The sequence below is a fragment of the Rhinichthys klamathensis genome, unplaced genomic scaffold (assembly GCF_029890125.1).
Source record: "Rhinichthys klamathensis goyatoka isolate OS25496 unplaced genomic scaffold, OSU_Roscu_1.1 h1tg000700l_1, whole genome shotgun sequence".
Taxonomy (NCBI): Eukaryota; Metazoa; Chordata; class Actinopteri; order Cypriniformes; family Leuciscidae; genus Rhinichthys; species Rhinichthys klamathensis.
The window spans coordinates 114978-132413 of record NW_026607123.1 but is presented as its reverse complement, the minus strand read 5'-3'; the positions used below and the strand labels follow the sequence as shown (position 1 = coordinate 132413).

The window sequence follows — 17436 nt, the reverse complement described above, 5'->3', positions numbered from 1 at the left end:
ATAGGGGGAGCAGAGGAAAGCTATGGGACGCAACTAAAATCCCTCAATATGTGTATGGCTCTATTTTTACACATTTCTGTGAGTCAGAATTCACCCAGGCTAAAGCGGAACCAAAAAACAAAACATGAAACTACCAAAGTAGCTCACTACTGTACCACCTGTCAACCTTACAGCTGAAAACAATGCCCACCTGCTGGCCGAGACCACCACGCTGAACAACAGTCACATTAACCAGCCACAAAGCGGCATATTTTTGTTAGCAGCTCATTTTAGTGGCTTTGTGTATAACTTTATTGTTTTGGCTATGCCGCTCACAACACAATAGTTATTAGGGATTAGTTTCAAAATCGATCCTTCAAAAACATCTTTGTGTCAAATTTCCTGTAATTCTTTTTAGATTATGTGGCCTTGGGTCACCCTGCAATACAACAGACATCTGATGCATTTATAGATTAAGAGCCTAATCCAAAATTGGAATAAAATGGATAGTATTTGTTAATCTTTCATAGAAATGAAAGAACATCCAAATTTTAGATCTTGACAGTATGTCACACATCTGTCTGCCCATGTGCCTCTTAGTCAGTGCTCAGAAATAACACTGAAAAAAAACAAGTCTGGGTCCTAGACCGGAAACCACTGTCATTCTCAGACCACACCCAGAGGACACTGGGAAGGAAACCCATGCTTTCTTTAAACACACAGTTTAGGAAGGAAACAAATACACAGTAGGTAAAAACCGACACATGCAAAAAAACTCCTAGAAAAGTGAAACACAAATGCATTATTTAATCTTAAACTATTAGACTAATCTTAAACTACTTAAACTTCTGAAAATCACATTCACTATTCATCTGTCTCCACATTTTCATCCCAAAACGAATACAGACATCTCCATCTGATGCAAATTATACTCCACATTATAATCCCCCGAGATTGACCTGGCCTACATCAGTCGCTCTGAAACATAATCCTGACTCTACAACCTATTCATCTATTCCTGAGCATATTCAAGAATCAAGAATAACTTTTTATAGTCATTTTCAACAATAGAGCGGCACAACGGAGCACTGTCGCCTCACAGCAAGAAGCTTTAAAATGGATGGATGGATTGATTTCAACTTTTATATTCAAACGGACACTTCTTTGTATTTCATTTAGTGATGAATTTGTGTCTTATTTTATCTTTTAAAGTCTTAAAATTTAAGGCATTTACATAATGTAGGGGAGACCAGGAGTGTTGTAACAAGATGTGACTTGCAGCCATTCAGAAATGAGCCTATGGTGAAATCAATATCAGACATGAGTCATGACCATCACCATACTAAGGTGGCTGTAAAAGTTGTAAGACTTTTTTCAAAAATACTTTAATTCATAGCAGGGAAATATGTGAATATTATATCAAAGTTTGAGACGTGTAGAACAAAATGAGAAACAGTCTCCATTCTCTCCAATACTAATTTTCGCAAATTGCTTTATTGAGAAAAGATCTTACAAGTAGGCCTAGCTAAATATTAAGGGTATAATATTGCTTCGCGCTGAATGATCACAAATTCAAATGGGGCTACTTAAAGACACAAAGGGCACTAAAGTGGGCTCAATTTCTTTCTTTCTTTTTACTAAACTGGGCTCATGTTGGTCGATCTTACAAAGGAACGTCACACGCTTCTTCTCCAATACTTGTGACACAGCGCCATCTACCGTTCGACACATGTAGTAATCTTGTATTGAATAGTGCCATTATGTAGAGACAAAGTAACAAGTGGCAATCATATCGGTTAGATTTTTTTTTAATTCATCTCATTGTGTAATAAAATTGGTTGTGGATATTTTGCAACTCATAGTCGTACAGTAGTACTTTGACTAATAAATCATTAAAAAAATCTAAAAATAAAATGTTAATTTTTGCAACTGATTATCACTATTATAGATTTAAAAAAAAAACGCTGAAACAAAAAAGAAAGAAAGAAAGAATGAAAAAATACAATAAAAAGGAAATACAGATGTTGATATGCATTGATATTTGCTGTTGGCCCTCACCAAATATTTTAAAACAAACCATTACTCTGATTTTTTTAACATGTCTGTCTGTAATTCAAACATGACTATCATGACTGAATAGCTATAATGCAATGCCTTTTTTATTTGACTGGTTTCTTTATCGTTTTTTTAGCATTTTCCCTCTTGTGAAAATGTGTGATTTCGGTACCAGCTGCTCCTAGTCTTTTCATTACTCGAGAGTATAGGCCTACTTTCAACACTTTGATCCAACACAAGAGAAATGCAATTCAATTTTGAATGACGTTAAGAGACTTGTAGAGTGCAGATGGAAAAGACAGAGCAACCTACCTGAAATAGGTCTGAGATAAGAGGATGGAAATAACAGTAGGCTATACAGCTAGCTGACAGAAACCAAGAATCTCTTCAGAAACATTTTAAATGAAAAGAAGCAATGATGCAAGTATTATTTTAGATAGCATTTCAAATACGTTATAGGCTACCTTATAAAAACTTAGGGTTTTTAGTGCATTTAGGCTACCACGTGTGTTCAAAACGTCTTTTAACACATTGACCATTTAATTTTGACTTTGTTTTGAAGTACAATTGATAGAAATACTCTGCACCTGCTGTTGTCTCATTCTTCACCGAAAAGGGAGCAAAGAAGCAGAGCTGAGGAAGGACACAGAGATAAGAGCAACACGACCCTGACACACATCTGTCACCTCTCACACTCGCCTGTGCTCTGGCAATAACAAGCTCTTGTTTTGGAGTGCATTACACACTAACTTCACTTACATAAAGTAGAAACATTGTAGCAACATTTTTACAGCTAGTTTAGCTATAAGTAAACAATCCATTTAGTGTTCATAAATTACAAAAGCATATGTAGGCCTACCATATTTTTAAAGTAAGCTTTATGTTTGTTGTTATAATTGTTTGAGGTATCAAATGTGTAACGTTTTCCATACTATGGAAGTCAATGGGGCCCATCAACTGTTTTGGTTAGGCCTACTCATATTCTTCAAAACATCTTATTTTGTGTTCAACGAAAGAACGAAATCCATAGAGGTTTGGAACACCTTGGGGGTGAGTAAATGATGATAGAATTTTCATTTTGGGGTGAACTATCCCGTTAAAGTTCTCAAATCGTTGTAGTAGCCTACACTTGAGGGCGCTGTTGCTAGTTTAGTGAAAACCCGCAATTATAATTAGGCCTACATTTCCGTGAAAACTGCTGTATGTTTTGTAATATATTTCAAATTTTAAGGTATGAATGTACTCACATTTACATTATTATAGTGGACATAATTGTAAGGTTATTTATGTAAAGTTTGCTGAGTTAAGTTTTAACTGTTTCTAAAATATAAACATATGAAAGAAAACAGATATAGGCCTAACAAAATCTTGTTGGTAATATATAGGAATATAAGACTAAATCAATATTTTTCAATTAAATCCTCCATATATTGCTCATATAATTCATATTTAGTGGACACTACCACATTTTCTAAGAGGCTAACAGAAACATAAAGTGGCGACTGTTGTGGAGTTGAACTTCGCTGTGAGAAGATAGTTTTCTAACCTCTTTCCCTCATAAACTGTTAAGTCAAACACACATATTCAACATCTTACACCATCTGTCTACTTTTGGCTGAATGGTCTGACTAAAACGGACCCCGTTCTTACACTGTTGTTTTTCTTTTTCATTTTGAGAACATTTCATAACCCCCCGGTTCCACCCAATGTCCTAAACATTTAAGGTAGGTGTGGCAACGCAAAGTATGATGTAAAAAACAATAATCAGTCTTAAAGTGTATATTAGAGCTCTCTTTAATGACACTGTTCTCATAGAGAGGGTTTAGTTTAACCAAGGTAACCTGACGCCAGGGGAAAATCTGCAGAGAGGTGTTAGAGTTTTTAGCCCTGCGCTAATGACCCTCGGGTTCTGTCTACTTTTCACAGAGGGCTTGCATCTCGAGCAACCTCTCATTCGTCTGGTACATCAGTTGGCTCGTCACCAGGGTTTCACAATGTTCTTTTACTCTGCATTTCTGTGCGAGTTTTATGAACCAAATTCACACACTTTTGTCATGAGTTCTGCACACACATCAGGCACATAGAGGGCAGTCCAGATATCATTTAGGATAACATTCATCATTCAAGTGTTAAAGGCCTCATCTCAGTGTGGTTCTGCTGTCTATTTTTAGCAAATAGACAATGTCTAATAATGGAGAATATTAACATTGCAAAAACCTGCTATTTCTGCTGTAAAGACATTTGAAAGACACTAAGTTTGTCAGGGACAGTCATTGAGAAACAATAAAATCTCACTTCTACAGACATAGGGACCACCAGTATGCTTGATTTTCTTGGATAAAGATTATATTAAAAATTGCAAATTCATCCTAAGAAAATTATTTATACAAGAAAAAATAAGCAATTTTTTATGAAGTGAAGTGGAGTCATCTAATGGCTGAAATCACTAGAAAACCTTGGAATTACAGCATTTTTGCGTTGAATAATTCTTTTTATGTAACTTACTTTACATTTACTTATTATTGTATTTTATTTTTCATGGAAAATATTTTTAGTTTTTTTGTTATTTTTCATGTAACTCTGCTCAGAAGTGTTATTTTAGTAGCTTATCATTGAGAAACTATTCTTTTAATGCATATTTTATATTTATATTTGTTTTTATTTTTATATTTTCATTTTAATGTAGTGTGTTTTTGACATTTTTAATATGCATCTATGCATACATTTCAAAACATTGCAAACATTTTTGGAAAAATTGTTCTTAATTGTTTGTCAAATTAGAACAAGTGTCATAAGGTTTGTTGAACTTTATCAGATCTTTCACTTAGAATTCAAATGTTTTATGTTTCAAATGTTTTTAAAGTGCCATTGGATCCTAGATTGTGTATCCTTGGTGTAAATAATTGTGTGTTGGAAACAAAAATAATATCTATAATGTTGTATGCTGCTCGCCTTTCCATACTTCATGTTTGGATTAAAGAACACTCCCCTACTTTAACTCTTTGGCGTGAAAAACTCTTGTCACTCTTACCATACGAAAGACGGCATAATGTACTGGATGGAACTCTGGATACTTTTGTAAATGATTGGTCTCCTCTTAAAGACTATTTTGGACGTGAATGGCAAGTAATAACATGTATTAATATGGATTGAAAACAAGAAGTGTACATGTATTGGATCCCCCCAAATAAGTATTTAAATATGGTCTGCGGTCTGTATAAAACTTGCGTAGAAAATGTGTATATATGTGTGATACCTGTGTATACATGAAGTATAAAATTGACACTGTTAACTAACTAAATGTAGACATAGCAGACATGTAATAATTATTTATTTATTTGTTATTATTATTATTATTATATGTTTTTTTATTATTATTATTTATTTATCTTTTATTATTATTATCATTTATTTATCTTTATTGATTTATTATTATTATTATTATTATTTTTTTGTTATTGCTTTGGTAAGAGGGAAAAAAAATGTGAAAATAAACAGTTTAAAAAAAAAAAAAAAAAAGAATTCAAATGTTATAAACAACAGAGGATGTGTTTAATTCAATGACTGCCAAATAGTCCGTGAAGATAGCTATATAAAGTATCATGGGACGCTGCCCTAAAAAAACAAGCATATATTACATATATCCTTTTGATTCACAACACAGATTGTCAATAGTATCGGACTATACCCGTTTTTCTACATCGGAAAAGTGATACCCCAAGCTTCTTTTCTCCCAAACATCTGGTAAACTCAAATGAGTAACATTCCTGAGGCTCATACGCATGGCTCCTCCTCTTTGAAAAAAGAGCGATTATAGTTTGTGGAAATTTGAGAGTGTCTGATTGGTCACAACACCAGTCAATCAAGAGCTTACGGACGAGAGGGGCGGGTTTAGCGGATCTAAGAGGTTGTACCAGTATCAGGGGCGTTCCTCATTCTTGACTAACCTAACAACACACACATACACAGTGAGATGAGGCGATCAACATCCACAACTCCGGCGTTTCTTTTCCATCATGCTGACACAGAATTCGCACATTTGGGGTTGTTTTGATGCCCGCTAGTATCTGGTGACCCGCAATCCTTCCGCTCTACAGCATATCTGTTAACAAAAGTGCATTTCTGCACGTGTCAGATTCAGATTTTTTGACGCACGCTGGATCAATGAGAGAAGTTAGGTAGCCTACTGGCGGTGCTTTTTAACTTGTTGCGCGGTGATGCAAGTGTCCTATTGCGCAAGAGAATGATTCATGAGTCAGTTATTATACATATAACTTCTTCTTCGAGCTATTTGACGGGCAAAAGTTGCTTTAGAATGGGCTCAAGGGACGAGATCCATTCTCAACCTGCCGTACAGTCTGCGCAATTAAGTTAAAGTGGACTACCGGAGCTACCCAAAGACGCATATCAAGAGTTGGATGTGGACGTTCTTGGGTCCTAATACGTGCACCTTTAGAGTAAAATTATATTGATTTCCTAACCAACTAATCTTGGCGATGTCGGAGTCTTACGAGGACGGGGTGTGCGGAGATGGAGCTCCGGACTTTATCCCACCGAGAGCGATTCGATCAGGCCGGCGGAGTGGAGTCACCGTACCGCTGGTGGAGCGCGATGAGGCGGCTCTCCTGGAGTCGGTGAAAATGGCACCGAGGAGGAGCAGCATCATTAAGGTAATAGCAGAAACACGTCTATGAGTTGTCAAGAGTTTGGTATTGTGAATCGTACATAGAATTCATATTGTTGAATAGAGTGAAGCGAGTAACCCTCAACATAAACAACAGCCTGTATCCTTGCAGTTCATAAGTTATGACAGGTTCCGTTCTCTTGCTTTTAAAGGTTTGTGACTTGATCAAGGACGCAATGTTAACACTTGTGGGATTTGAACCTACAACCTTTTAGTTACCACTTACCAGCCTAGAGTAGCCTAGCCTACAGGATGATGTCTAGTGTATACAAAAATGTTCTTAAAATCAAACACTGAAATGTTTAATTACGTTTTGAGGACGAAGGCATGTTATACAACCTGTCTACGTTGACATCTGGCCATCTTCTGGTAAAAAGTTATTTCTGGCTAAATAGTTTGCTTTGAATAAATGTATAGCATTTGATATTAACAACATTTTCTGTTCCATTTTAGAAGAAATTATGCTATTTATTTAGCAATCCTAACTATGAAATGATATGGTTAATCACATTTTATTATTTACTTTTAGTATTGTTTTTCCCTGCTGTGACCCAGAACAGACCTGTGACCCATCACAACCATTGGTGTAGATTCATCTCAGAATTCTGATATTAGCATTGCTTATGAATGGAAATTATGTTGACAATGTCCATAAATATTACTCTGAGCCCATTTGTCGCAGCATTACATATCTTTCCGCTGTGCCTTGAATTCTTGAAGTTGAACCTTTAACTTGATTTAAGCTTTCTTGCTGAATTCACACATTCTTACCTGTGAAATCAGATGACAGTAAAAATTTAACTACAAGAGAAATGCTGTCATGCCTTTAGACTAATAGTGATATTGCCATGAGTTGATGTTCATAGACCTATCATTTACTTTATCCTTTACATAGGGTCAAAAAAATGTTTTTAGTGAAGGTACGATTTTACAAGTGGTCACTAAATCACAAGTCATTAAATTACATAATAACCATAGACATTTGGTGTGCTTTACTTGGATGGAAGCATTTGTGTCCCCTTTAACACAAAAGCAGTGAAACGAAACGTGCCAGAGGCCGTTTTCCACAGAATGGTTGTTACAGTATGTAAACTGCAAGGCCATTGTGACCTAAAGGTTGACCTGAAACAATTGCATTTTTGCACGAATAAACCAGACAATGACTAAAAAGAGGTACATGAAAGGGAACTCAGCATTTATAAGGATCCCTAAAGAGAAAATGACATGTCAACAAGTCAGATCAACAGCCAGACATTTTTGAAACACACAAATGCCCTTAGGGTCTTGGGTTTACTAATGCTAAATAATCATTGATCCAGTGTTGTGGAGTAATGCAGCAATGACTCTCAATCAGTGCTTTGCAATGAAGGTCAGGCAATTATCTTCAGCATGATTAGGTAGAAGGATTACGGAGCAAACCAACGGGGCCAGTGACTGACTGAGGGACCTCCAGCTATGAGAGACTGCATACGTAACATTTATAAAACAGTCTTGCCAGTGACTGTTGTTGCCACATTGTGACACAAAATGTTAACCCTGCCCATTGTGTTTGATACATTGAACATTGAGACATTGTGTTTGAGTGTCTTTCTCATGTACAATGTAATTTTGTTTAGACATTAGATTTTGCGTTTGTGACAAAGGTGGTGCCACTCTACATCACACTACTGTAATTCGTATTTGGGTGCTGCCCATAACCCAAGTTCATAACACTAAAAAATAAAGGTTCTTCACATCAGTGCCATAGAAAAAACATTTTTGTTTCCTCAAAGAAACTTTCAGTAAAAGGTTAGGGTTAACCCCTAGGGTCAGGGTATTTTTACTTAGTGTTAAGCACATTTAAACATTTTAAAGAACCTTTTTCCACTATTTTAGAACTGTTTGTGTAATAGACAGGTTCTATGGATGTTAAAGGCTCTTCATGGAACCATAGAATCAGTAAAGAATTTTAAGAGTGTACTCGCAGGTCTTGAATAGGCTGTTTTAGTTCAGTGAGCAGGAAGTTGCACTGGATAATTGACAGATGGCAAAGAAGCTGATGATGTCAGTGACAGGCACTGTCGATAGAGCGGAGAGGGGGCAGCGTTCATGTGACTCATCCCAGCCCGGTTACTTGGTTCAGTTTGTTTCAGATCCAGAATGTGAGTAATGTTCCCTGTCCTCGGCCAAAGTACGCAGCCCTCCAAGACAATGTCCAGAGCCATCATTATTTTTTAAATGGATGCAGAACTTGTAGCTTACACCTATCTGAACGTGTTGCTTGATATCTGATATCTACAGAGCTCTCTCTCTGTGCAGTAGTGCATGCGCAAGAGTTCACATCAGCGTAAAAAGCATATGGAATTGAACCTGAGCAGGCAATCACTTATCCCCCCCCCCCCAGTTAGATGTAACTACTTGATCAAGTTTGCCAGATTAATTTGCTATATATGTGTTCTTGGATTGCTAACATGGTTAAGAGTTTGCAGTTGTTGACAGTATATTAGTGTGGTGCTCAGGAGACAATCTGGATAATAGCCATTGACCTGCTGTTTTTGAAGGTACTTGCATGGTTGAATAAAAGAAGTAAGAGGCCTACATTTCATTGTGTGTGGACAATGGAAGAGGAGTTGAGTAGGAGTGTGAGTAGTAAAGTATCCATTCAAAAACATAAGTGAATGCAAAATGTTTTATTTGCTTGTACTTAATTATTTAAAATGAAAATGTTTTTTGTTAGCTCTTGAAATCAATCAACAGATTTTCTAGATCTTCAAGTCTAGAGTGTATATGTTCTGGAGTAGAATTTCTTTTTGAGATAAGTTTGCACAGTTATATTTTGTAAAGTAACCTGTTATTCATTAGATTTGATTATCTCTGTAAAATGAAAATATTTTTGTTGGAAATTTACAAAAAGTACAAATAAAATATACAGTGGGGCAAAAAAGTATTTAGTCAGCCACCAATTGTGGAAGTTCTCCCACTTAAAAAGATGAGAGAGGCCTGTAATTTTCATCATAGGTACACTTAAACTATGAGAGACAAAATGAGAAAAAGAAATCCAGAAAATCACATTGTAGGATTTGTAATGAATTTATTTGCAAATTATGGTGGAAAATAGGTATTTGGTCACCAACAAACAAGCAAGATTTATGGATCTCACAGACCTGTAACTTCTTCTTTAAGAGGCTCCTCTGTCCTCCACTCGTTACCTGTATTAATGACACCTGTTTGAACTTGTTATCAGTATAAAAGATACCTGTCCACAACCTCAAACAGTCACACTCCAAACTCCACTATGGCCAAGACCAAAGAGCTGTCAAAGGACACCAGAAACAAAATTGTAGACCTGCACCAGGCTGGAAAGACTGAATCTGCAATAGGTAAGCAGTTTGGTGTGAAGAAATCAACTGTGGGAGCAATTATTAGGAAATGGAAGACATACAAGACCACTGATAATCTCCCTCGATCTGGGGCTCCACGCAAGATCTCACCCCGTGGGGTCCAAATGATCACAAGAACGGTGAGCAAAAATCCCAGAACCACTTGGGGGGACATAGTGAATGACCTGCAGAGAGCTGGGACCAAAGTAACAAAGGCTACCATCAGTAACACACTACGCCGCCAGGGACTCAAATTCTGCAGTGCCAGACGTGTCCCCCTGCTTTAGCCAGTACATGTCCAGGCCCGTCTGAAGTTTGCTAGAGAGCATCTGGATGATCCAGAAGAGGATTGGGAGAATGTCATATGGTCAGATGAAAACAAAATAGAACTTTTTGGTAAAAACTCAACTCGTCGTGTTTGGAGGGGAAAAAATGCTGAGTTGCATCCAAAGAACACCATACCTACTGTGAAGCATGGGGGTGGAAACATCATGCTTTGGGGCTGTTTTTCTGCAAAGGGACCAGGACGACTGATCCATGTAAAGGAAAGAATGAATGGGGCCATGTATCGTGAGATTTTGAGTGAAAACCTCCTTCCATCAGCAAGGGCATTGAAGATGAAACGTGGCTGGGTCTTTCAGCATGACAATGATCCCAAACACACCGCCCGGGCAACGAACGAGTGGCTTCGTAAGAAGCATTTCAAGGTCCGAGTGGCCTAGCCAGTCTCCAGATCTCAACCCCATAGAAAATCTTTGGAGGGAGTTGAAAGTCCGTGGTTCCCAGCGACAGCCCCGAAACATCACTGCTCTAGAGGAGATCTGCATGGAAGAATGGGCCAAAATACCAGCAACAGTGTGCGAAAACCTTGTGAAGACTTACAGAAAACGTTTGACCTCTGTCATTGCCAACAAAGGGTATATAACAAAGTATTGAGATAAACTTTTGTTATTGACCAAATACTTATTTTCCACCATAATTTGCAAATAAATTCATTAAAAATCCTACAATGTGATTTTCTGGATTTTTTTCCCCCTCATTTTGTCTCTCATAGTTTAAGTGTACCTATGATGAAAATTACAGGCCTCTCTCATCTTTTTAAGTGGGAGAACTTGCACAATTGGTGGCTGGCTAAATACTTTTTTGCCCCACTGTATTCTGTGGTACTTGAGTAAAGGAAATTTCACAAAACTATATAATAGTACTTAAGTATATTAATGAAGTACAGTTACTAAGTTACTTAAAAGTGTAAACCACTGCGTTTTTATGAAGAAATGGGAAGCCACTCTGTAAATTTGAGAGTGAAGCTTTAGTGAGTTATGACAGTTGAGCAGAAAAACAAACTTGGGAAAGTTCAAGTACAGAGCCCTGGGGAACACCTTGCTTGTTTTCTCTTTCTCATAAGCACGTTTCGTTTAATCAGTGCTGTCTGACCACAGCTTAGTATTGTGTATCCATTACAGTCTTCCATACAATCTTTACCTCACATTTCACCTTATTTGCTGCAATTCAAGATTCTCTCTCATTTCCTTTTTGTTCTGCTTTGCCATTTTCTGCCAATCTCCCATGTTTTTCTCTCCCCTCACAGTTTTCTCATAAAAAAAAAAAAAAAAAAAAATCTTACTCATTAAAGATGGGTTCATCCAAAAATTTTAATTCTGTCGTCACTTCCCCTCATGTTGTTCCAAAACAGAATGACTTTTTTTCTTCCGTGGAACTCAAAAGTAGAGGTTTTGAAGAATGAACTAGTCATTGAATTTAGATATCTAAATTATATAGATATTAAACTGAAAAAGCTGTGAAGAAACCCTCAGGCCCCAACGTAGGATCCATTATGGATTGTTGTTTACCAATTTGACATACTTTTTGATCACAGTAAACTTTGTTCTACAGTGTTGTGCTCTGTTCTGGACAGTGATTGTTTAGAAAGCGTCACTGGCTGCTAGTCAAGATCAATGACAATGTAGCTGCTATGACACTGTGTAACTTTGTGTGACTGACTTTGTGGTTAAGTAGGCCTGTGTATGTGAATTTGACGTCGTCCTGAAGGCAGACTGGACCCTCTGTCCTCTAGTGTCACTCAGATACTGGTGCCACAATCCACTGAATGCTGTTATCCTTCCTATCTGACACAAACACTCATCTCTGTCTCTGGGACCTCTCTTGTGATCATACGGTCTAGTATGTTTTTTTTTGTGTCTGTATTATATAAGTTGGTTTATATGATCCAAATCTACGTGGGGTGGGTGGCGTGGCGAAGCACTAGGTGTTTCATCGCTCTCAGTCTGCGTGTCAATTGGAAAGTATACACAGTCTTTTATAAGAGGATGCAAATTTTGACATTTCACAGCCCTTTTCCTGTGTGTATTTCAGTGAACTTGGCTCTGTTTCCTAGCAGTACCTCAGGTGCCTACATCCTGAAGACACTCATTAACATTTTTTTTAAACATTTCCTTGCTTTTCAGTGCCAGCTGAAAACTGGACAGAAAGTTTGCCTTGTTTGGCCACTTTGTGTGAGTCGAGGCTTGTGAAGAAAAGCCAAACTAATGCCAAACTTTGTTTTTAGACAAATTGCCAAAAGCTGAAGACTTTGTGAAGTTCAAAACATCATTACCCACATTTTTTAGCTAGCTGCCCTTGGTTGTGTCAGCATTTGATCATTCAATTAGCATTTTACTGTTATCATAACTCCTTTGTGTGGAGACTGCTGGAATACAAAGAAGTCTGGAGGACATACAGAAAGAAATAGAGAGAAGTTCTGTGGTGAAGGAGTGTGATAGCTGAAGGAACTATATGCTTATAGCTTCCTGTTTGGTAACGCCCAAACCACAGCTGATGTTGAGCTTGTCTGGTGCTAGAGCTGCACGACTAATTATTAAAAGATCGCGATCTCGATTCAAACACCCACACGATTTCATTCCTAAATGACAGTGATTCGCCTGCATCTATTAAACCTTTGACAAAATCATACCGGAACAAATCTGCGTTGGCGCTGATCCAGAGAAAGCAGTTATCGTGTATGAAACAGCTTCACAAACAGTCTTTTCAACCACACTGTATTGTTATTTCTATGTTAGAATAATTCAGATTATCACAGAAGTACTGGATATAAACACTGATGTCTATACAGTAATGATCAAAATAGAGCAAATCACCTTTTAAAAGTAACTTGTAACTATTGAAAAGTAACTATTGTATCGATTACATTGTTATGCCACCAGGTGGCGAGTGAGTGTTTAAACATTTGTATTTGTCATTGAATCATTCATTTAAAGAGATTCGTTCAAAAATTATGATTCATCCAATAATGAAACCTGTGGCACCCTAAGCACTTCCTGAGTCCGCACTTTCGTGACGTAATGCTGATTTGACTTTTGGGTAGAAGTCTGCTGCAGAGCTCGCATCAGTACGGGCTTGGCAAAAGTGCGCATTGAGGGCGCATATCGACCACAAAGGGTGCGCTCGCAAACACCCTTCTGAAACCTAAAATGACAAATGGGACTCCCTATGGTCTCCCATAAGTCCATAAGACCAAAAGTGTATATGAAGTGTGCAATTTGGGACAGGGCCTTTATGAGTGAGTCATTGAATCATTCATTCAAACCGATAAAAAAAAAAAATCAGATTAATTAAACATTTTAAAGCTGCAGTCCGGCGTTTTTCCTCTTTGTCGCCATCTCTGTTCGAAATCTGCAATTGCAGTCATTCGCGGAATTATGAACTTTACGTGAGTTGTACTTCGACACCCTCGACACGGCACAGCGCGGATGAACACAATGTTTGAGGAGACTGAGGCTGTCAGTCACCGCGCCGGTGTGGATACTGGCATTCAGAATCACAGATTATTCTTTTTGGAAGTATGACCAACATAAGAATTTTCACCAGAAAATGTCATCTGAACAAGTAAGAAATCCACCAGTACCACTGGAATTAAAAACATTATTACAAGCTTACCGCTTTGAATCGAGCTAAGGCAAGCAGATAGTTTTGAACACTGGCTGGTTATGTATTTTCTCAAATATGTATTTTGGATAATTTTTAACCCCAAAAAAGCTAAGGACTGTAGCTTTAAATAGACTGCAGCTTTTTATTATATGTTATTTTGTTTAGTTGTCGGTTCAGAATCGTGATCTCTGTTAGAAACAAAAAAATATGATTCTCAATTTATCCAAATTCGTCCAACTCTATCTGGTGCACTATTACTAGGGGTGGGCGGTATGACCAAAATTCTATTTCACGGTATGACTAATTTTATTTCACGGTAACGCTATATTTCACGATATAGTTATTTATATATGTAGCTATTCTCGAAAAATCGACAAAAAGGGCTTTGTATAATAAATAAACCCAAATACTTTAGAAATGAAAAGTAGCCTACTTCACATTGTTTTCTGTTTCTCTTATTTGGTAAATTATTTCTTTGGTAAACTATTTAGATAGCTAAATCTAAAAAAAAAAACACACTCATCAACTTTTAGATGAACTGCCCCCAACTGATTGATATTAAATAAAACTCATAGGTGCAATTAAACTTTAAATAAAGTGTTTCTGAATAATTTTTCAATCTCATGTTATGCTTTACTTCATCAATCAGTTTATAATATCTGAATATTTTATATTGAACTATTCTATTCATGATAAATTAGTTATTTCCTTTTAATTTTGTAGGATAGTAATGTTTAAATGTGTTCCCCGGTACATTTTTGCCATGTCTTCTTACACTGCGTTTTTAAGGGGCTTGTTTAGCTCTTTTTGTGATATCTGGCAACCCGTCACCCTGCGCTTTAATCAATAGAAGTTCAGAAGTGACTAGAAGAGCAGCAGTTTGAAAACCGAACAGCAGCTACTGTTAGTGTTGACAAAGTAGCGTAGATTAAATTATACACACCTGTAACTGCGTCATTATTTGTCCATAGCCCGGTGAACACCGCGCTCCCTCAGTGCGTGTGCACGCGCGCGTCTTCTGCATCAGTCAAATGCGATCGGTTAATTTGAGTGTCGTAATCACGTATCGAATCAAAGGAAGATTTTATCAGCTGGTTCGGTGGCCAATTGTTTGGAGTTAGAAATATATAACTCGCGATACATTTAGTAATTTTGCCTCAGATAGGCTACAGGATTATACATTCACTTTAACAAGCAGGTTGCACATTATGTGGCAAACTGTTTGTGTGTTTAGAAACTATACATAAGAGACGGAAAGATGCTGATAACTAAACATTATTTAAGGTTATTTCTATTCGTTACTTACGATATTGATGAACTGTTGTTGTCCAGCTTTCCCCGTTGCGAGCGTGCACTCCTCTAATCTGTATGGGTGCTGCACTGCTCTAGTGACTGCTGCGCCTTTTCTCCCGAAAATATCACGTTAGCAACAACAACAACCATTTAGAAAATGTAATTCCTTTGTGGATCATCTTGATCTGCTTTCTCCATGTTTCTTTTTACAATTCTCAGTGTTTCAGTCTCACGCACGTTGCACGCGAGTTAACCACGCCCACTTATTTGCATGTCGCGGTATACACGGAATAAAAAAGTCTGTTACGGTTGACATTTTCTATCGCGGTAACGATATATACCGTCATACCGCCCAGCCCTAACTATTACTATTCTATTACTTATGATCACCTATCTCAGAGGTACATCTGCCTTCTGCACTGTACTTTACTGTATGTTTCCATCACAATAACAACGATATTCAAAGAGGGGACTTTAGGGGATGAAAGGCAGAGGTATACTACAAATGTCAGAGCGTGACTCTGAACAGCAGTGACAAGGGAAAGCCATGCGTGCTTAGCCGTAGACAGGAAGTACAGTACAACAGATCGTATGATAGCATGAAAATATGAACAAGCTGAATGAGAAGGAGGGGTGTTGAAATAGATGGTTGGTAAATTTCATCACTAGAGCCAGTTTTACTTTAGGGTGGAGCTCGGCATGTGGGCACTCAACTGAGAGCAGCCGAATTAGAACTTCTCTGCTGGTCAACCACAGCCCACAGGGGGGTGTTTGGCTAGTGCTAGATGTTTGGGGCTGGGACACTGAGATATACTCACATATGCTCACTTCCGTGATGCATGGTAAACATATGAGGGATGAGGTGACTTGAAAAAGACAAGTATATCTACCGGTATTCAGGTTCTTACATTGTTGTGTATTCACATCTTGGATGAAGTTCTCACCCTGTCAGGGTGAAATTTACTCTGTTATTCCAGTCTGCATTTTGTCATTGAAGTTTCCCAGCCCTCCCTGGGCCTGGCACACAGGGCACAAGCAAGAATCTGAGACCCTAGAGACAAATGTTCTCAGCATGCTAGATGACATGCTCATCAAATGTTCAGTGTTTTTGGTCACTGAAGTATGTAAGAGTTTTGACAAATTAGAATTCAGCAAAAATAAAATTCTGTGATAATGACCACTAATCTCATTAAATTCAAGAGTTTTTAAACCACTATTAGTATACACACTGTTCATACGTTTTTGTTTTTGAAAGAAAAGACCTCTGCTCACCTAGGTCGCATTTATTTGATAAAACACAGTAAAACAGTAATCTTGAGAAATACTAAAATAAACGTTTTCTATTTCAATATATTTTATTATAGTAATTTATTCCTGAATTTTCAGCATCATTACTTTTTCAGTGCCACATGATCCTTCAGGAATCATTCAAACACCGTGTCCTAACCAGACACGAATCACAATGCGATAAGATTCCAGCAACAAGCAATTTCTTTCCACACCAGATGCCACATGACTACGAGATGCGACAAAATCAATCAAAAATCACATCCAATAAGAAGAGTGTGTGGGCGGAGTCTCTATGCAAGCGCACTGTGCACTCTCAATGAAACATAATTAAATACATAAATATTACACCATTTTAACATTATTGAAAATGTATACTGAGTGACTGAAGCAATCTTTGTCACAGCATAGGCTTGCAGTTTGAACGTTCTTATTTCCTTTAATTTATTTTCAAGATCTGAGGTGAATTATACATTGTCAAAATCAATATGGCTATAAAGGTCACACAAAATGATATTCAAACTCACATTGGACACTTTTAACATTAAATAAAGAACATAAACAGTAGGCTACCTGAGGTTATCATTTTCATACTTTGTTGTTGTTCCAGCCGCAACATTGCAGAAATAGAAACAGTTTCTAAAATAGATTTGTTGCGGCTGGTTAGGACAAAAGCTCTGATTAACATAGAAAAGATTAGCTTGTATCACGTGTCATGTCTCGTTAGGACATGGTGTTACTGTGCTGAATTGGTGCTCAAGAAACATTTTCTATTATTAACAATGTTAAAACAGTTTTGCTGCTTAACTCTTTACCCACCAGCGTTTTTGAAAA

At 37.4% G+C, this 17436-nt stretch overlaps 1 protein-coding gene across 1 annotated transcript in view; it reads left to right on the top strand.

The window, feature by feature from the left end:
• Positions 1 to 6160: 6160 nt before the first annotated feature.
• Positions 6161 to 17436, top strand: part of plcl1 (phospholipase C like 1) — a 90976-nt gene continuing 79700 nt past the window's right edge. The window contains exon 1 of the mRNA XM_056242137.1: positions 6161 to 6704. Coding sequence (XP_056098112.1) covers positions 6531 to 6704 — 174 coding nt within the window. The 5' untranslated portion in view covers positions 6161 to 6530. The remainder of the gene's footprint in view (positions 6705 to 17436) is intronic.